This window comes from Sylvia atricapilla, chromosome 7 (assembly GCF_009819655.1).
Source record: "Sylvia atricapilla isolate bSylAtr1 chromosome 7, bSylAtr1.pri, whole genome shotgun sequence".
NCBI lineage: Eukaryota > Metazoa > Chordata > Aves > Passeriformes > Sylviidae > Sylvia > Sylvia atricapilla.
Genome location: NC_089146.1, coordinates 28,683,695 through 28,705,989, shown reverse-complemented (window position 1 = coordinate 28,705,989; position 22,295 = coordinate 28,683,695). Strand labels below are relative to the sequence as shown.

At 41.3% G+C, this 22,295-nt stretch overlaps 1 protein-coding gene across 1 annotated transcript in view; it reads right to left on the bottom strand.

Annotated features, from left to right (window-relative positions):
* The window catches only part of KALRN (kalirin RhoGEF kinase), a 432,237-nt gene that overhangs the window by 215,717 nt on the left and 194,225 nt on the right, over positions 1 to 22,295 (bottom strand). The window contains exons 8-9 of the mRNA XM_066323074.1: positions 22,056 to 22,187; positions 17,630 to 17,860 (exon numbers count right to left, since the gene is read on the bottom strand). Of these exons, the coding sequence (XP_066179171.1) occupies positions 17,630 to 17,860; positions 22,056 to 22,187 (363 nt within the window). The remainder of the gene's footprint in view (positions 1 to 17,629; positions 17,861 to 22,055; positions 22,188 to 22,295) is intronic.

Below are 22,295 nucleotides of genomic sequence, written 5' to 3'. Positions count from 1 at the left end.
GCATTGCCTAACTTTAAACACATGGACAAAGCCTCTAAAACTGTGTTGTGAAAGGAAGCCAGGCAGTATCAGGCTGCCACTATGAGTACTTTCTTGCTTGAGACACTATGTGCTACCTAAATTCTGGTGAGATACCAGAATTCATATGGCACTTCAGAATTCACAAGAACCGAACCTTATCTTCACTTTTCCTATAGCTGCTGTTATGAATACTCAGGAGCTCCAAGGCTCTGCATGTCTGACACTCCTATTCCAGAAGCTCTGCCTTTGCCAGGCCTGCTTTTTGTAACCAAGAAATGCAGTTAAAAGGTTCATGTTTCAGATCATACTTTACATCCAATGCTTATTACAAATGCTTTGTTCCATTGCACAGCAACAAAATCCAATGTTTTCTGTCAAAGCCCTTCAAAACTGTTCAAGCCTAGTTAATAATTCTTGCTGGATGTACCAGATTTTGAAAATACAAGACAGAATCTCTTGACACTTCATTTTCTTCTAGCAGAACTAGAAGCTGCACATCGTATATGCATTGATGAACAACACAGCTCAAATAAGATGTGCTCTCAGGTTCCCCACAAACCACTCCTTTACTAGGAGGCAAAAGCACCTTTAAAAGACACTTTGCATGTTTTCCAGGGAGACCACTGACAATGAGTAGAGGCAGCAGCCAGTGTGGAATTGTCAACCATTGGAATTCCATCTAGGGGATAACACTGCTCTGTGCAGGATGGCATGGCCAGCACGACCCCGGGCCTGCACCAGGCCCTCCAGCAGAACCTGGTGTCAGCAACAGCACCAGGGAAGACAGAACCAACACTGAGAGTCAGAAGAAAAGCAAAATGAAAAATCCCCCCTGACTCACAATAACTCAAGGAGACTTAAGAAATACTAATCCTCTGTAATGAATAAAATGCACACACAGCCTGATATAAATCAGTTTCTTTTTGTTTTCCAAATCATTGCTGAAAATAGATTCCCTTTCCCTATTATCCCTGGCCCTGTCACAGCAGGGTAATGTCAAGCAAAGGTCTAGCTGAGAAAATACACTGAAATACAAAGGAACTTATCCTCTGGCTTTTCCTGCTATTATAAATGGTTTATAATAGAACCCAAAACAAAACTCAGTCATTTTCATCTGTGGTTTCTACCTCCTAATAAAACCTGAGCTCCCTTTTACACTTCTTTCTTCATTATAAATTTATGTTGGGGGCACAATAAAATATTGTTACAAAACCTTTTAAGGATGGGGATCACGCCTCATGTTTGAACCAGGAAAGTCAACTTTGGCTCCTATGAAATGATTTTTATTTCCAGAGGCATCTATATCTGACTCAAAAACTTAGATCTTGTTCCCACCAAAAGCCACAGTGAAGTTTCAACTGCCTTCAGCAAACATGGATCAGCAAAGACCCCATGTTTGTCAAGTTAGGGGGCAGGAGCTAGTTGTGCATCCAGCAGGATCTGAGCCTCTGGACACACATCTCAACACCATGTTCAATTTTCCATGTGGCAACGTGTGAACACGTGCAGCTCCTGGGCTGCAGTGCACAGGCTGAAGCAGGTTTAAGTGCAGCCCCGGGTACAGGTGATGCAGCTCAGCAGTGCCAGGAGGGAACAGGGCCTTCCTCTGTTCGCTGCCTTTGCTCAAATATGTCAAATCAGTAAAGAGTTTCAAGAAATAAGTAGAAAGCAACAAGGATTTCATATCAAAAGTAGACTTGAATTGATCTGGTTCAATGCCCAGCATGGCAGATCAGCAAATGACTCAACGTCCCTGCCTCCATTCACTTTCCTAAAGGGACATTAATCACATTTACAAAAAAAGCAAGGCTGACAGAAAAAGTGGAAAGAAAGCTGCCTTCCCTTTAAGTTTTTGCAGCCTCTAGAAATTTGTGGTTCCAAATTTGGTTGGGGATTCTAGGAACCTTTTCCACTAAAGGAACATACTGAAATGTTATAAATAATAAGCAATGTGATTATTTTGTGCAGACAGCTGTACGAAAGGGAACAGGCAATCCATTGAAAGGCAGGGCTTTAAAGTGAGCTGTAAGCTGCTCCAAAACCACTCGGGTACAAATGTCTAATTGCTGAGTGTATATCTATAAATCCTGAAATACCATAGCTTGATCTGTCCATGCAGCAATGAGTAATTCATCTTCAGAAAATAATACAGCCAGCCTACCATGCTCTTCTGATTTAATTCAGTCAGACTCTAAGAAATAAGAGTCACTTATTTCAAACTGTCCTAAGACACGGTGCAGCCCACTATCACCAGACAAACAATCTGATGTTTCTTTGTTTGTTTGAAGGTGGAAGTGAGTGAACAGCACTACACCCATTAACATAGTCTGAAGACAGGAAAAGAAGGATGAATTTTGATACTTCTTCAATCCATTCTCAAGGAAGAGCTCTCTTAAAACACTACAACAGACAATGTTCCCTAAAGTCAGTTAAAATTTTTTGACCACATTTTGCCTTTCCTTTTCACCACAACTCCTCTGTGTGGTATGTGGGGACTCAACTGTGCCTGGGTCTCTTTCAAAAGCCAGAGAACTAATGCAGCTGCTATTAAGTAGGAGTTTTTAATCACTCCCTGCTTTTGCTCTCTAATTGTAGCTATTCCAAATACCACGACATAATTAAAGAGGTCTTTTCAAAAGAAAAAACATCCAGTCCCATTTACCCTTGGAGGGAAAAACAACTTTACAGACCTATCAGTATTTTGCTGCATATTGCAACTAAATTAATGAGGGGAATTAAATGCAGAGCCAATTAAAACATTTTTTTAAATTTTCCTTTATTCCCTTGTCTACATTCAACCAATAAAAGAAGTCCCTATGAAGTCAGATTGTAGGTGTTTTTATGAGCTTCCTGGACATTATGTGAAACTTTCACCTCTGCACAATTTTTCATTTCTCCAACAAAAATCTAACCTTTGTAGTTTAAAGGCCCATTAGTTTGTCAGAACAGAACATCCATGTTCTGTTCTTTGCAGTGGGGGCAGCCTCACAAAGCACAGCTGACACTGCTGAACACATCTGAGTGAACTACACAGCTACTGACACATGTGGGTCCAGAGGAGTGTCAGGAGAAGCCCTAGATACGCAAAAATACATGTATATAGTCTTATTCACACTTCTCACCGCTCCTAGCACCCACAGATATCCTACAAGCCCATCTGGAGACAGGTCTGTAGGAGTTTATCCAGAGAAGACAGTCCCTGCAGCAGGATCCTTGTTCACCAACAGCTTCTGCAGTGGGAAACACTACAGAATAACAACTCCCCCAGCAACCCCCTTCTTAGAAGTTTCTATTGCAAAAATATGCAAACAGATTATGAAAGGGATGCAGACTTCACAGGATGACTAAGTGAAGACATCCTAAATATCTCCCATGGCAATGGACTGCACACCAATGAGACTGTTCACAACGTTTCTAGCAGAGGCTCAGAAGTTCATGGGAACTTGCCTGCAGCATTTCTCTGGCATTCTCCACCCCCCTCCAAGAACTTTCACTTTATTGTAGACCTACAGACCTGGGCAATAGTCACAATTATCCATCTGCTCCCAGATATGCCACACTGTGGGCAGCACGGCTGCTCCCCTCACGTGATGATGAGGGAGACTGCTCCCTCAGAGCTGCTCCACCTGAGCTCCTGACCTTTTCACAGGCTTACACGGCAAAAAATCACCCTGTGTCTGCTTTCTGCAAATGGCTACTATGTACTGGTACAGTTCTTCACACCTGTAAAAGTATCATGATGGTTTGAAACCAACATGAGTTTGGAGAAGAGGGAGAATACAACGTGTTCTGGTCCCATCCACCTTCTTGTAAAGAAAAGGGCTGGTCCCAGCTCGAGTAATTAGCAACATGTAGGATTTAGCTCTGTCTCTCTGGGAAACAGCACGTTCAGCTCTGGGCTCTGGCAGAGCTGGCTGGGTGTAGCTGGGTATTTTGAGAGCAAGACGTGTCCCTTTCCTCTGGGCATTGCCTGAGGTCACACAGCCCCAGCCTGCTCCTTCACTAATGTCATCATCTGGGATGTGAGCTCCCCAAAGGGGAGTGAGAATACACACCACATGCCTCTCTTACCCTGAGAAGGAACTTCTTTCAATTTAACATTGCTTTCCTTTGGTAAAGTTCACATTCATCAAATGTACACCACTTATCTTTCATTTTCTCGATTAAATATTTTACTTCATAAAATTTGGCAATGCCTCTCTAAAAACATTCCAAGTAAGAGAACAATAGACAGACAAATGAAGAACTAATGTTTCTTCCTTAATGCCTGGATTGTTACTAATGTTCCCAGATTATTGCTTTTAAGGAAATCAAGGAAAGAAAAAATATAACTTCAAGCTAAAAACCTTGTTGTATGCTTTAAATGCTGAACTTCTTTTAGACAAAATTTCAAAGCTGAGTGTAGGTGGAGAAGCTATAAATAACCACATTTGTGCATGTTCCTTCTGTACAAGACACAGAAAATGTGCTCTGCATCAGCACAGAAAGATGCTGCTGTGCTCTGCATGAAGCTCCTCCAGGCTGACAGGTAGATTATTTCTTTTGCAGTTATGCTCCTGCACTGCTGTTTGTGAGTCTTTTCTGGAGCTCTCAGGAATCATGCCTGGCACTTAGCTGCAGGGTAATGAATTAGCAATACAATTAATCAAGTCTGTCATACTATGAAAAATGGTAATATTCAGAAATTCAGAAATATTTCCTTACTTAGGGCACTTTGGGTTGTTGCTGTCCATAGCACAAGTTAGAACAGTGATTCTGCTCCTTCTGAGACTTAGACATTTTTTCCAGGTCTCCTTTTCTTGTCCCCTATTTGTCCTTTCACATCATTTTTCCAGATGCAACTGCTGGGTCAGACGTGGCTGTGGCCAGCTCTAGTCTAGGTCTGGCTCCCCTCATCTGGGCTCTTTTCTAGGACATAATCAGAGTTTTCTGAAAGAATGTCCTCACCGGTCTCTCACAGCTCAAGAGGATGGGAAGAATATTGTCACAGGCAGAGTAAGGATTGAAGCAAAGGCAACCTGAAAAGCTCTTGATTTTTTGCTCCATTTCATTTTCCTCTGTGGCTGTTTCCACTACTTTAGCTTACGCACTGAAGTTCCCAGGAAGAGAAACACCAGACCCTGCTCAATGTTTGGCTCAGTTTCTTCTTCATGTGCACTTACATAGGGGGTCTCTACTGCTCTTTAAAGCCAACAGATAAAACAATATCCTAATTATTAGAAACTTCTTTTACTTTAACAATGCTCAGATGCTGCTGTGACCATGTGCACTTAAAGTTTTTATTAATTCCTCAAATAATGATTTGACATCTTGTGTTTTCTCCTACCTCTAGTAACTGTTTTGCTTCTCTGGCACCACACCAACAGAAAAACAGCATTTGCAGACCTGACAGTAAGTGAGACATGCACAGGACCCAGCTGATTCAGATTTCTAAGATCTTGACCTCCAAATTGTTGCTACTAACAACAGCTATCGTCAGAGCTAATTTTCATGTTTGTGAACACAGCAGCACAGTACCGATTTTCATGTTTTTGAGGAAAAGCTTTCTGATCCTATAGAGAAATTTGTGCATTTCAAAGTGTGGCTGGTGAAGTATTTTTCCTTGCATATGTTTGCCTCTTTTTTTTTTTTTTTTTTTTTTTTTTTTTTTTTTTTTTTTTTTTTTTTTTCCGCCTTGGTGGGAGTGTCCAAAATATAGAAGGACCCCTTGAAATGTATAGCAGGTGTGCAGCAGGGAAAAGAGAAGCTACATGAGCTGTTTAGAAAAGCACATTATTCTCAACTGCGTAAACAGGGAAATTGATTTGAACTCTGCCAATGACAGATGTGCCTGTGGGTTTCAAGAGGAGAAACAAAGCAAAACTAAAAGAAAGTGGATAAAAATTCATAAAAACAGGACACAACTTCTTCACAGTTCCAACACTGATTTGCTGTATGGTCCCTTTCAGAGCCTCAGTTTGTAAAACAAAGGAAGAAATTCTCTGTCAGGTAAATGTCAGACAAGGATAACAGGATCATTACTGCTGTCACAAAATGTACATTTTTATAGTATCAAGCCACTGAAACCTGTTACTAGTTTAAACAAGATATTTAAAGGTAAGTAACAATTAGAAAAGACTGAGAAAGCACAGAGGAGCTTTGCAACAGAGTATCTTCAATGAAAGTGCTGTGCTCGAGGTCACTCCCCACTGTGCCCCAGTAGCCCACTGCATCACAGAGGAAACTGCTGATTGATACCGAATATTGAATAAAGGATATTTAATAAAGCCCTGCTTTGCGTTACTATGGGGAGCAGACGATTTAATCATCCAGGTTTAACAAGGCTTACAATCACAGCACCCAGCAGAGGCAGGTTTAGTAAGAGAAAAAGTCCCAGCTGGGTCAGAAGGGTCTTGGTAGTCTTGTGGCAGTAACAGAAAAACTCACCAGGATGGCAAATGCAACGCTGCAGTGGCCTTAAACATCCCTGCCAGGAACAGAGCCCTTTGGGGCTGAGCATCCTGCCAACAGCTAGGAAAACACAGTCTCCTCCATGAGGCTCTGACTTGATAGAAACTAGAGGTAAAATATGGCAGTGCAAACCGCGTGGGGAAGAAGCAGGAGAGTACAAGTGGAGAAGTGGGAGAACAGGGATGAAAGAACTCCCTGTATGTTGTAAGTGGCTGTTCATCATCAAGGACTTTTCTAAGAGCTCTTGTCCTTTAAATAAATATCCAGGTGCCTCACAACGTTTTATCTCCCAGTTTATATGTGCCAATTCAGGGCCGTGTGTGACCTCCTGGCAGTGCTCCCCTGGCACTGGGTCCTGGCTAGTGAATCAGATCTTCACTGTAGCTTTTCTCCTGCCTTAGGGCCATTGCAGCATCTCTTCTGCTGTGCTTCCCGTCTGTCAGTCACCGTCCAGGCAAACCAGCTGTGCCCAACACACGTGTCCAGGGCAGAGAAGCCACAGCCCAGTACTGCAGGGAACTGGGGAAAGGGCCAAGGTGTGGTGTGTGAGAAGCTTTGCCTGTAGCACACAGACCCTTGCTGAGCTGGGCACTGCCTGGGCCAGACAAAGCAGGGCTGAAACAAAAAGCCTGGAATGTTCACATCCTTGTGCAATTTCCTGCTGATTCATCCACATGTCACAGCAGAAAAGGATCCTGTGAGGGTTTCAAAGGGCAGTGACCTTACAGATGCACCAGAGAAGGCCACGGATAATGGCAGTGAGGAGCTGTTTGTCAGTGGATAGCCCAGGCTCCCAGGGCAGACAGGAAATGCAAAAATAAACTAGAATGTATGGGCAAGAAGGATCAGACTGATGAAAACCCTTTTCAGCAAGGAACAACCTTGAGCCGTTCAGAGAAAAAGAGGAGACACTTCAATGATTCCAGGAGTGAGACTCATGAGCAGAATGAAGGGCAGAAGTGTTTGGGGACTTTCCCTATGAGCACCTTTTTAAAGAAAAGCTCAATTTTCTGCAAACTGAAATTTTCTGTGAAAACTTTTCTTTCTTGTTTTTATTCTAGTTTGATGGCTCCAAGGCTACAGCATCCCCTTACCCTGAACTTCCTTCTCTTGTTGTTTCCTAACACCTTGTGGACTTCGAAAACCTGAGGAGGTAAGCAAGCTGAAACCATAACCAAAATACATTTTGATTGTTTAAAGTTACTTTTTGTTGGAGGAACAGGGAAAATAATAAAACAAAAGAAGTTTCATTTTGTGGTTTCCCTCCTCCCCCAACTTTTCCTCCTTATTTGGGAAGAGAACCATCTGAAGGTCAGAATGGTTTATATGTTGCTGAAGCCAAAAAGAAAAGCAATTTTCCCCATCCCTCAACAAACGTTCTGTCTAAAAAAAATCCAAAAGGCAAGAAAAAAAAATATTCAAGAGCTTTCAAAACAAAGGGAGTGGAAAGGTGAAAGACCAATGGATAGACCTGAAATGTGTTTGGCTTGAATATTTTCACATTTGAAAGACATTTTTGTTAAAGGGAACCATAGTGTAACATAAAAGGAGTTTATAGCTGTAACAGTATACAGGAGCTGGAGCCAAGCAGCTCTGTCTAAATGTGCCTGAAGGGTTACCCCAGCCTAGGCAATAGCTTCCAGAGCTACAATCCAGGTTACAGCTTCTACAAACAAGCAAGAAGCTCTGTGTAAGGCTTTCCTGTGAGGAATATGAAACTAAAGAAGTTGCCTAAAACTCTCCTGTGAGCTAAAACTCCACGTTTAGTTCAAAATAGTGGACAACCTCTCTTCCATGGAAAGAAATACCAGAAGCCTTCAGTCGAGTTGGTTTGGTAAGGCAGTTGTCAGAACCAGGCACAGCCCACAGGAGGTGCTAACAGAGCAAGGAGCTGCTGCAGAGCACAGCCAGGGAATGGAGCAAGGCAGAGCTGTGAGGATGAGAAAGAGCTAAAGGGAATGCCTGGCATGGAGAGGAGCAGGGGCAGGGACACACCATGCTGCCAGAGCAGCTCAGCCTAAGCTGGCTCTTGCTACCCAGCAAGACATAATAATCTCAAACCATGAGTGCAATTCATTACAGAGGGGGAAAGTAACCAACTGGCTGAGCAGCTGTTCCGTGGAGGAAAATACAGGGAAAAGTGTTACAGTTATACATTAGGAACTAGCTTTCATTATGCTCTTTGTTGTCTGGCAAGGTTTTTTTCTCACATCAATGAAAATACCTTTTTTTGGCCATCACTCAAAAGCAATATGAAAGAGGATTGATCACTCTGAGTGACAGGCAGGATCACAAAAACTCTGGGAGGCCATATGAGGAGATAATTGAAAGGAAAGACCAAGGGAAACAAATGGAGTAGAAAAGAATGACTATTTCGGACTCCTAAACCAGTGCCTAAAATAGCATATTTATTTCTTAGCATAACATACCTTTATTTCATTTTTAGATAGCCTCAATAAATCCTATAAGATCTTTCCATAAGGGGTAAAACTGGAGTAACAATGACTTTGTTGGTTTAGAGCAGGGATTTGTGAATCAGACATCCTGACACGAAAAGTTCTAGTCATGAAGCTTGAAGTGACCTTTGGCAGGTTGCTCAACATCAACCTTTTAGAAAACCCATAATCCTGAAATGAAAGAAACCTTAATAAGCGAGAAGCACTACTATTATTGTTACTTCTTAAAGTTACAGGGCAGAAAGTTTTCTGGCATTCCAGTCTACACCTACTCAAAGACCTTATTTTCCTCCATGTCCTTATGACAATTACTCATTCTAGCAATTGCTTTCAGAAAATATACATATAGCTGGAGAAAACTCTATTTTATTTCTCTTTCTTCACCACTACAACCCCTTCTATTTTTGTAGGGCTAATCACTAACAGACAAGCCTAATTCTCTCTCCTCTTCTGCCATGGCTTCAAGAGCCAAAGATGCCTTTCAGAAACAATAAACTACACATTACATTTTCAGGAATGCTGACACACAAACAATCCTGGGACAGAAATAGACAATGAGGACGTGATACATAATGACTACAAATTCTGTTTAAGTGTAACATCAAATTTTAGCAGTTTGCCCAGGATTGATTTCCCTGCAGAATGCTGCAAAGCAAATCTGGGATCAGGCAGACACCGAATGTCCAGGAGAATGGCATCACACAGGATTTGGGCTCCTGCATCCTGATAAATCTCACCCAACGTTAGGTAGCCAACTGAAGGTCTTGTCTGAAGAGCCTGCACTATCATTATTTCCCTTACAGTCTGGAATAAGAGAGGGGAGTGTCCAGGGTGCAATGAGAGTCATTCTCTGGAGAGGCCAGTGTCTCTCCACTGACTATAAAAGGAGACTCTGCTTTAGGCTCCTGACTTGGATGATTCAGTTATGCTTCTAAAGACAGGCAGGATAAATACAGACCATGGATATTACACCTGCCTACGGAGAAGGAGCTGCATCTTTATATCGCCTTCACCATTTCTTCATGCTATGACTTGTTTCCTCTTCATCCACTGAAAGACAGATCCGAATCCTCAATGAGTCAGTATGATTTCAGAGGGTTTCCACAACAGCTTCTTAGCCTAAGAACCCAAACTTTTGCCATTCAAGTAGCAAAACAGATCATCTGAAGGGAACTAGGTCTTGAAGGACAGACAGTACTCTAAACAAGAAAACACTTCTTGACAGACAAAGGAATTTTTTTCTGTTCCTTCTCTCACTTCAATAGGTTCAGAAATCAAGCTGGCTCGTTCAGATTTCTTCAGATCTTATCTCCCAAGACAGCTGTGAAGCTCATCAAAGTGTTCTTGCACTGCTCATACATCAGTGCTAAGTAAACTTCAGTTGGTAATTGAATCTGGCCCCTGGAGTTGGATATCCCTCGCACTACTGCTCTGTGTATAAATTAAAAAGTGATCATTATTATTTTTTCATCAGTGACTCTTTAGGAGCACAAAGAACAATGGTCTACTTGTCTTAATAACTATGTAAAAGGAAGAATGAGGTAAAGGTTGTTTCCAGATAATTTCAAGTTATACTTTAAATCAAATTACAAAGAGGATGGTGTATTGTTAATCAGCAACCTCTAAGGGATTTCCAGAATAAATATCTTTAAACAAAAATTTAAACCTATAGTTCTTTGTGAAGAATTTTGGCACAAGAATACCACAAGATAATACTGGAGCACTGTCAGACATTAAGAACAGAGCTCTCTTTCTCTTAGGTGAATTTGAAGCATGTAAAGCAATTTTTTTTTTTAGGCTGATAGCCTAAGACATCTGAGGTGTTCTTATATCATACAATGATCCGTGGTCCCAGGTTCTGCCTGGACAGGAACACAGAGCCTGCCTCTACACCAACAGCCACTGTCTGAACGTGCCCAGGTGGGGACATGCCACATGACTGCACCCTCACTCAGGAACCTCTGCTGTGGCTCTTTAAAGGGATTTCTAAGTCAGAGTTACTGGTAAAGAGGAAAAATCCACATTACTTCATTCAGTTGTGCTCTTTTTCAAGGAACATTGTCTGTTTGTGTTGGACAGCCCTGAGCACACTGCCTGTAAATGCCCCATGTCTTTGCAAGCTAAAGGAACTAGAGAAACATCCCTATGAAATCACCAGAAAGTGAAGAAATATGTGGGCAATATTCTTCTTCCTAGTGTGGTTCCTTGTGCAGCACACCCAACACAACCTGGTCAAGGAGTACCAGGGGTTGTGAAGCTACACAGGGTGCTCTTACTCTATACTCTGTCATCACTAGAGCTTAGAGAGACATCTATAGTCAGCAGAAATCATCTGAAACTCCTGCATAATCCCATGCCACCGTGAGTTCAAATTAAGGAATGGCAGTCCTTTTTAAACTCTTCAAATTAAGCAACTAAATCACCCAGCAATGCTTGTTATTTAAGTGGTTATTTCACTATATTTGCAGGATCAACACAAATTAACCACCACTTCACTTTCAGCATTGGTTTCTTATAAGCCCTCTTCAGAAGATGAGTGGGGCCACAGATCTCTTCATTGCCTGGACTCACACTCACACTGCCTGAAAACATTCCCATTCCTTCGGCAGGAACAATAGGAATGGAATGAAAATTGCCATGAAAAAGCAGTTGACAAAATGTTTTATCACACGGTCTGTGATGTGGATAGAAGCAAACAGAAAACCCTTTTACTACAATTGTACATCCTTCACTGCATGCATAACAAAGCAGAGAAATGCTACATCAGAGGTGCTAGAGATGCACATGAGTTTGGAGACACATGCACATGGTGTTAAGTTGGTCCTTTAGAGCTCTGTAGGTAAAAGTTTATGGCGTTCCATCAGAAATGTCTGGTGAGATATTCATATCAGATAATAAACCAGTGGCATCACCAGCTGCTGGAAGGACAGGGTTAATCAGAAAAGAGGTATTTATCTCTTTGTCATAGATAAAAGAAGGTTGTTTTCTCTTCTGTTGTATCCCATTGGGAGAAGGCTGACAAAAAGTTTTACCAGTATTGATTCCTTTTTCGTTATTTTTGGGGAGCAATACAACAACAGTTAAAACCTCTACTCACTATCACTTCTGTCTGGTAAGATCACACACACCTTCTAAGCTCAGAGAAAACACAGCAGTAATACTCTGAAAATGTAAACATGTAAGTGACAAACGTTAAGTGCATCTCATGACCACATCAATTTACCAAAGGAGTTGTGAAAATTCTCTAGGATGCTTTGAATTGTAATGTTTTAATTAATGACTGACAGTGGGAGCTGTTTACAGGCTTAATCTGTTCAGATGGCACACAGAGCATGTGATGTATTCTTGCAGGGTGATGTGGCTGAAGTCATCTGGTAGTAAATATAATCTTGACTTAATTATGTTCTTTTTTCTTCCTTAGCAATTGTTTATGAATAAATCTCTTGCTTTACAAGACCCAGTGAAGGTATTATTGTAAACAAAGCATAAAAGCAGATGTATAGTCTCATTTCTTTTGTCTCTGTAACAAAGTATGACAAGTTGGAAAACTACAGAATGTTGGAGAACTCTTCATTGCCTTGAAGGGATCAAAACAACGAAGTGTACACATGCAAATGGGGGAGTAAGGCACAGACCTAATCCTCTAAAATCTTGTGTGAGAGCTAAATGAAACATAAACTGCCTCCAATATCCAAGCATTCCTCTGCAAATGGACTACATAGATCACATGTATCACATGCAGTGTTCAGCATTCTCAGATAGTGTATGGAGACAGACAGATGTTGGCAGGACATTTTTCCATACGAGTGATGTCAGGCTCATGCCCTGATCTGTTTCCTCTGTCAGTAAAAGCCAGACACATTACAAGTTAAAGTACTTGGTTATGAAGAGAGACAGCCTTTCCTCTTACCCTGCAGTAAGAGACAGCCTTTCCTCTTCAGTACCCTGCAGTCTCCCACAACAATGGCAGCTGGTAAATGTAATGATATCAGAATGGCCACATGGCCTTTTTATCCATCACCAGAGGCAGATAACCATGTAAGGAAACCAAAACTATGTCCCTTAATGCATCTGGGCATGAAGCCAACAGAAGGCAAATCCCAAATTCAGAGAAATCAGATGAACCTGACACTAGTCTAGCTTGACCTTCTCAATAACCAAGAGGATTTGAGACATCACTGCAGCTGGAAAGGCAACAGTCCCAGCTTTCTTAGCACTGCCTACCCTCTCACCAGTAAATGTTTGTCAGTGTCATCTTGCTGGTTACCACTGGTCTTCATCTGCCATGATGGGCTGCTCCGTTGGCCATGCAGAGCCACCACAGCTAACTCAACACTGTTCTTAGCCAAGACACCACCAGCACACACAGTACCTCTGCATCTGCCTACTTTTCAGTTCTTCATTTGCAGGCAGACATCCCAACCAAAGTGAAGCAAAAAGCAAGCAGCACCAGCAGTGACCTTCAGAGAATCACGTGAGTCTGCGGAGAAGCAGACTGCCTGTGCCAGGCTGGGCTGGCATGCAGGTATGGAAATGATGGAAGGACCGAGGATTTCTGTGGGAAGCAATGAAGGCTGCACAATGAGAGTATCAGTGTGACCACTCTGACAAGCTCAAGGCTTGCCCAGACCATTTCAATACTGCATCAAATGGGTCTCCATCCTCCTTCTGCTTTAACAGGTGTGTTTCACTCGAGTGAGTTTATAGAGTGGAGAATCCAGGTTCAAGAAACTCTTGTCCACGTGAAACAAAGGGGATGGGGAGGCAATGGGATGAAGAACACCCTGATAAACTTACTTCAGCTATTTCTAAGGCTGTTAGATAACACTTCATGCTACAAGCCTTTCACTACCCTTGCAGTTTCATGATTTTGCTGTTCAGAGGGCAAAGGGAACATGTCCAAATGGAGAGATGCACACACAGGCTGGCAGGATAAATCGGGACCTAACAGTGCAAAGCAGTGGAAATGTGAGAAAATATGAGAACAGTTTCAAATCTCAACAGAAATTGAAATTATGTTAATTTGATGGTAAATAGTCTGCAGAAGGGGAAGATCCTGAGCAGAGAGGAGCAGAAGGGAAAAGGTACCAAAAATGGGCTGATGCATCTGCAGCAACTACAAAATAATGGCATGAAAGTCAAAGGGATTTTTCTTCTCCCTTGCAGGACAGAATCTCAGCAACTCCTCCCCTAGCTGTGTTCTAAAAGGATCAAACAGCACAGCTCTTCCCTATTTGAAACCACAGAATTTCTAAAAAACAACTGAAGCAATGAAGTATTTTAAACAGTCAGCAACCCAACATTTTTATAATGATCCTAAATACTTTTGGTGTTAAAAGAGTTTCTTGTCAGTTCCTGCCTGTGTTGAACCTCATGGCAGCTCACAAATTTTCTTAAGTGCTGTTGCTTTTGTGTGAATGGTGCTCTATTTCCTGTGAAGGCTGCAAATGCAGTTTCATACCATTTATTTTCTTTCCTTCTTTAGAACACTATATATTCATAACTCAGCATCCTCAGCACACCATTATTTACCTTGGTTCACATGTGCAAATGGATGTAATTGTATTAATACATAGATGTAGTAGCAAATAGTCTTGTAAAATGTCTGATGGTTTGAGGTAGTGATTATTTCTAATGATATTTTATAGCATAACATTTCTTGCATTAATATTGTAACTTGGCAGTCCTCAGTGTTTACACTGGTTTTTATACAGCACAATGTATATTTCAATTATGCTGTGACTGTAGGGATTTTGTGCAGTTCAAGCTGAAACCCAGCTAGAATCAGAAGAATTTCCTTGACAGTGTGAACCTCTATGAGAACACAGCCCTGACATGCCGTTAGTACATACAGCAGGTAGCCTTGCCTTGCAAATGGTGCAGATAATTAGAAATTATATGAATGAGCCCTGTTGAACACAGTTCAACCCTCAATCCAGTTCAAATGGAACACACTTGGCCTACACAAAGCCTTCATCCAGCTAATCAGCTCTCCAAGACCTCTCTGTTCCAAGCCCAAATACTCAGTTCCTCTGACAAGACTAACCAGAGCAGCCAGATAAGGAATTACTGATTTCTCAGGGTCCATGAGAGTCTCTTCTTGGAGATGTCTTCACCAAAATCTATTAATGTTGTTAATAGCAGACTGAGAGGATGCAAAATAATCTTGGAGTGTCTATTAAGACATGCAACACAACAAAACCTGTCCCTATGAACATCCAGTGTAAGACAAGACTGATGCACAACAGGTGACATGACAAGAAAGGTATGGACGAACAAGTGAAGGAGTGCAAGCTCTGCCACAGGGATCATCTTTCACCACAACTTTTACTGCACTGGGCAACAGCTGGAGAGGGGAGCCACGGGATAACCTGACAGGGAAAACTGCACCTGTGAGAAACTGTCCAATTCTGAGCTGTGAGAGAGGAATATCTTCCTTAGAGAAATTATGCTGTATCGTTACGTGTTTAGAAGACAGAGAAATCTAACTCAGGGCTCTCTTGTCAGGATTTCTTCTCCCACATAGTTTCATTTTAGATTTGAACTAGGGGGAACTCAGTTGAATGTTATTAAATTTTCATGAGGCAAGAAATTATTATAGATAAATGTTGCTTATGATCAGTGACAACACACAGGTAGACAGCTTCATCTGCCAATTGACGGGCATTTAACAAAATAAGCAGAATAGGAATTGCGTGACAGATATACAGGAGGTGATTATTTTCAAAAAAAAAAGCTCCCATCAACATACTCAGATATCTTCCTCCTCCTCATGGAATCTACAATTCATATTTCTGTTTAGCTGATAATTTCATTTATGAGTTACAAAGCATTTATCTTGAATAGTACAGATGTTTAGTGAACAGAATGATTCATCTCTTCCTCTCTACTTTCTAAGTAGGACAAAGAGATGCCTCCAGTGTGTGCTAGGATGGAGGCATGTCTGCCATTAAGTTGTTGCTTCCCAGATAATAACTACCCATTAAGAGAAAAATTTGGAAATACTGCTGCCAACAGAACTCACACAGAGTAATGCTCTCTAAAGTGATTGTGCTCCAGAGACTCTTACTGCCTGTTTCTTTTTCTCTCACCAAAAGCCACAGTACATACAAAGACCTGCTCCTTTTGAAAACCAGTGACACAGCTTCACTGCCTGGCATGTGTGGGAAGTAAAAGTCTGAATGGGTTTCATAAATGAACCTCATAAACACTTCTACTGAATTCAGAAGATGTAGGAGAAAAAGTTTCAGTTTGGAAAGACTGTAGTATTTAACATCAAGAAGATCTTAGGTATTCTTCATTCCCTGTGGTGATTTACACAAAGGTGTAAATCTTATTGATGTTAAATAACATAACTAGAAAAAATATAAAACTATCAGAATTTAAACCCCTTGATTTTTCTGATTTTAGCCCTAAAAATGTATTAACTTCATACAATTTGCTGGAAGTGTTCTAACTGAATACCAAATACATGCTCTAATATATAGCTTATGAATTTCATTACCATGCAGTATGTTTGCTGACACATAATGAAAGAAAACTTGCTTAAATTAAGCATCTGTTACTTTCAGTCCCAGTTCTGGTTATATATATATACGTCATGAATATTTTTGTGGTCTTAGAGGAAAACCTGAGTAGGTAGAAATACTGGCAAATTTTTGAAGACTGGCAAAGAAATGATCACAAATATTTGCAAAGGACATCTACAGTTCTGTCTGTGCTGGTGCACTCCAGTTATAGCACTAATAGCACCACAGATTTGCATGTTGAATAACAGTCGCCTGTCTCCTGTCCTTGTTGGTTCATGTCTATTTTGCATGTGACAGCTTTGTCGCTCTGTCTCTGCCTCATTTTTCACTTGGAGGAAGGCAACGGCATAAAGAACCCCAGGGACATTAGAATGCTCCATAAACATGATTAGAGCATTCAGCCTCTTCATTTAAAGCAAGTACCATATTGCTACCAACATCTGCTTTGGGCTGTAATGGGGCCCTTAAACAAACCACCCCACCCTGAATGAGCAGAGCCCTGGAACATCTGCTGATTGTGCCTGCATAGCTGGCAGCTACAAACAGGGCATCTCATACTTACTGTCACTCACACTCTCGTGCTGGAACTCATATGGATTCCTTTGGGAGAGAAAAGTTATCCACTTGGAGCTGAGGTTCTCTGAGATGAGCCCGCGCTGTATAAACTGTATTTCTGTCAGGAGGGCTCTGAGCATTGGGGTGTGCACTTCACTGGAGCCAGCAAACCCATAGCATGGGTATGTGGACTCCCTAAGTGGTAACAGAGCAAAGATCATATAAACAGCATCATTAAACTGTCACTTTATGTTGTTTCCATACTGAAAGGTAAAACACACCACAGTTCAATTGCTTTTTACACTTGAATTTCTTTTTTCTATTAAACATCACTTTCGCAGGAACAGTAGAGTACCTACAGGTAATTGCTCACTTGTGACAAATTAACCACTGAAAACAGTGTCACATTCTTACAGGGAATGGACTGATCGATGTTCAGTGGACTGATTGTTGATTTCCAATGTGAAACCAAGAGGTAGTGAAAGATGCATTAGGATTTTAGCAGATTTCCAGAGCTGTGTGTGAAATCCTGGTTATGATGCCAGCCTCTGGACAAGTCACCAACCTTTACAGCTGCAAATAAAGGGTCATTTTTCATCTCTTTAGTAGGGATATTACCTGTTGAACATCCTGCTGGAAAACACAGAGCTGCAGCCTTTGATGCAGCCGGACCTTTCTGTGTTGCCAGATGCTCTCTAGGCGCCGCTGGTGATGCAGGACTTCATGGACCACATCCAGCACCTGGTGGACAGCCTTGGAGTAGTTCGCAGTAGCAGTGAGGGATTCAGAATTCCCAGGACTCAAGGGACGCTGTAGGACATCCAGCAAGGCTTTTCCATCCTGGCTCACCTGAATGAAGAAATAGGTCTGCCTCACTTAATGGTATTTAAATAACTGACAGCTGACAGAGGACAGCCTCGCTCGTTCTTTTTCTGCTGTGTGCTTTCCTTATTTCAGCCAAAAAGGAAGAAAGAGCTCATAACATCTCTTTTTGACTTGCACTTACACATTCAGCACTTGCCTTTGCTGCCTAGTGGCCCTGCTGTGTCACCCAGCAGGAGCACAGGTAGGGCACTGCTGGGGCTGCACGCAGAGATCCCAGGGCTTTATTGTGCCACTGAAAATTCCTGACACACACTGCTTGGTGACAGGTGGCATTTGCAAGAGCAGGCCAATTTTGTGAGGAGGTGGCATTTTAAGAAAACCACAGATGGCAGAGTCATTCATATTCTGTATAATAACGGAGAGTCCTTTCTTTGTAGGATTACTAAGTATGTCTATACATTGAGAAGTGTGACATTCCATTCTGTATTTCATTCAGTGGCAGTGAAAAATAAATTAGTATATGACTGAGTCTTTTCTTCTCCAAGAACAGCTCAGAGGGACCTAGGTCTCAATTCTCAATAGATTATGAAGTTTGCTGGTAAAAGCAAAACCCTCTGCACACATGTAACCTTTTTCAAGCATATGAAAAGATATTTAGAGATGCAAAGGCATTTGGGCATTAAAAAAAAATCAGAATGCCTGGGTTTCTAATGTCAGAATTTTTTTCTGGAACATTCCTGGACCGTTTTCATATTGTAGGGGCAAAATGACAAATTTAACCATAAAAACCAGATTTCTGCTAAAAAAAAAAAAAAAAAAAAAAAAAAAAAAAAAAAAAAAAAAAAAAAAGTGTTCCTGCACTGATTCTCCAAAAATGGCTTTTTGAAATAATTTTTCAGTTCCAGATTACAAAATTAAAATATTTTGTCCAACAGAAATGCTAAATGAGGACACTACTGGAATTCTTCTCTTTTCCCAGCCTACTTTTTGCTTTTTCCTCTGAAACAAACTGCAGTGAAAATGACAAATTTACCTGAAAAATGTATTTGTATGCAATCACAATCACCGATCTTGACAGAAAGTAGGATAATGAATGCTTTCCATCCTGTTCAAATTTTGAACCTTCACGGTCAAAGTTAAAATAAATCTCAAGAATTTCTATGTCTCATTTATTCCTGTGGTATAAGTCACTTGTTCAGCTGTAGCAAATATCCTTTGAATGCCCAAACCTGTGTCCTTTGGCAAGCTGTGCCAGCACAGGGCATCTGGTGCATTTTCAGAGAAACCAAGACACCTTCTGAGATGTACACTGGCAAAAACTGGAGTCAAATCTCATCATATTTATGACTATTTGGTGGCCTTAGGAAAATTCTTGGGGTTTTTTAAGTATTCAGGGCCATTTGGAACTAGATCAGGAAATAACCAGAGAGTGCCCAGGGAGTGGCTTCCCACACTCAATCCCAGTCGCTGCTGAAGATCAGCTGGAAGAATTTGCACATGCTGGAGCCTTCTGGGGCCACAGAGGGAACAGCAGCAGTGGATAGTGGCGATATGACAGAGATTTCAGGAGGAAACACTAAGGCACAGGTGTTACCTTGGCAAGATTATGGAGATGGTATTAGCTGCTAGTCAGGAAGAAGCAGCTTCCAGAGGAAGAAGATAAGACATATTATATCCTATTTTATCTGTGGGAAGACAAGCAGCAACTCCTTAATTGCTGGGAACAGGAAACCAAGGCCATGGACACGTGTGGGTGCAGATTATTAGACCAGAAACTCATTCTTTGCACTGGCTAAAGCCACTGTGCAATTCACTGTGTTTCCATCACTGGGATTTGGGCTTGGAGTCCCTGGGTGGTGTTCCAATGTTTTAATAGAGTCCCTGCTGATTTATACGACTGCAATCACAGCAGAACTGGGATTAAAAATAAAGGTTCAAAAGTTTACCAGTAAGAGATGTGATTGCACAGAAAATATAACACACATGTTTTATTCAGGATAACTTTCTTACAAAGATTGTGCTACAATACAGACCTATTAAAGCTACACTTCTGCATTGTCTCTGACTCCTTTCTCTTCTGTGGGATGTAGGATTTTGTCTGTCGCATGGCAATTTGTTTCTGTTGTCCATCTAAAAAGCCTCAGAGATTACAAGTTATGATTTTTCCCTAATGGGGATAACCTCCTAGTTATTCCCTGCACAAAGAGAGATAAAACACCAGATTTGTCCTGGTAATAATCATTAGTACAAATCAGAGGCTATTAGGAGTGTTTTTCTGCTCTCCATTTACATCCCTGTCTCTCACACTGGACTAAATAAATGAAAAGGAGCATGGTGACAATCAGGTAATCGGTGGTACTCAGTATGCTCAAGGGTTAGATATTCCAGAATTTCATATCATCCGCAGCTCTGAAATTCTTCAGCTTAAAAAGTTTGTTTTCCAAAATTGTGAATATTATTGCATTCCAAATCAATAGCTCAGAAGGTCTGTGCTCTCAGAGCTCCCCAATGAGCAGATTTCAGAGAGGAACAGCCTCACAAATGGAGAGGCCACCTACTGTGCTCTTTCAGTCATTTCCATGTTCTCCTCATAACTGCAAAAATAAATCAACAAAACTCTTCTCATGTGAATCTTTTTGAATTTTTCAAAGGCTGCACAAAGAGGCAAGCCAAACAACCCAGGTTAGTCATATCACTTCACTTACATGTTATTTACAACATATTTTTAATTATTGCAAAAATCTTAAGCTGAATGGACCCACATCCCACGACTTGCAGTTCCAGTAAGGTGTAAGTGCCAGTGTTGCATTTGTCAAAGCAAACTCGATCCTTTCTCACTTATTTTGAGAAGTACACAACTACTGCTGGACTCTGGGAGGGTGTAGCTTACCTGACACAAAACACACATACACTCCTATCACCTGGTAATTCTCCTGGCTTTGTGGTAGGAAAAGGATGGGCAGAATGTAAATGCTTCTGAAAGAAGTTATGTAACCTCAGGTGAAGCAAAAGATAGATTTTGCTGTGCTAGTGGAATCAACCCTGGCTGCTCTACACAAAGATAGGGAATAAGTGAAAATCTGCAGATATAGTTTATATTGGGCCAGGAAGACCTCCAGAGCCTTGGAAGGGACAAAACTAATGGTGCCATCTGTGAAACAGTTACAGTTTGCACTAGGGGAAAAAAAATGGGGTTTAGACCAAATGTACCATTCCTCCATGATGGCCTGAGCAAGGGATGAGCAAGTGGGAGATACATATTTATATATACATATATATATATATATATATATGTATGTATGTATGTATGTATATTCTGTCCTGGAGTCTTCACCTGGTAATTTACTAAGTACAGCAAACACCACCACAGTCCTCCAGTCCAGCCTGGAAAACCTGCAAGGAGCAAAATCCTTCACAGCCAGGGAGACACTCCAGTACAGCACACTCCAGGGAAACCGACTTCTTGCCAGTAGCTTTTACTTACTTTATGCTATAGCCTAAATGGGGAAAAAGTAAGTAAGGAAGTTCATGTGGGGTTTTTTTTGACAAAATTCCAGAGAATTTGTCTCAGCATTCCTGGCATCCTCTTTTAAGGGAAAAAAAGCACATATCCTATTTAGGTCTGAGATATTTTACAACAGTATATACAAATACATGTGAGATGGTGCTTAGGGACATGATTTAGTGGTAGATAATAGTTTTAGCTCAGTAGCTGGACTCAGGATTTTAAGGGTCTTTTCCAGCCTAAATGATTCTAGATTCAGTCTAAAGCAAAGTCTTTTGAGCATTTGTTGCAATTATGATTTTGAAGGACTTTTTGACTCGTACATTGAAGAAAAAAGCCTTTAGCATCCTTTGAGCCATTAGTATACCTGTGCTAGAGCCAGGATTCATCCTCAGAAGGAAAGTAAAAGAAGTAAAGGTGCTGGTGGCAAAAAGGGGTTCCCAGTTCAGCAGAGACAGAGAAATGACTCTTCTTTGGGGTGTCAACACTGGTTCTAGATTTCATTTCTGTATGATTTCAGATTTGTCCTTTGGTTGTTCCCTTACAAGCAAATTGCTGGGGAGTCATGTACTACAGCCTGGGATTAGGTCTGACATTATCTTTGAAAGAGCTGCAGAAATGTAAAGGAAATCCTACCTCATTTAGAAAAGCTAAATGCAGTCACGTGTCTGTTGTACTTAGCAGACACTCACATTTGCTTGGGGCAGCACATACCTCTGTGTAGGCCTGTGTTACTTGCTCATAGAGGGTCTGGTGGTGGTGGATGGCCAGTTCCAGGTCTTGCATTTCTGAGGGGAGACCTCCATCACTGCACATTTTGCACCAGGCATCCACACCTGAAAGGAACTGGAACAATTCCAGGAGCAATGAGCAACAGTGACACAAAACAACCTCAGCAACATCAGAAAACTTTGCAGAGTGCCACATATGACTGCAGCAATGACTGACTGAATA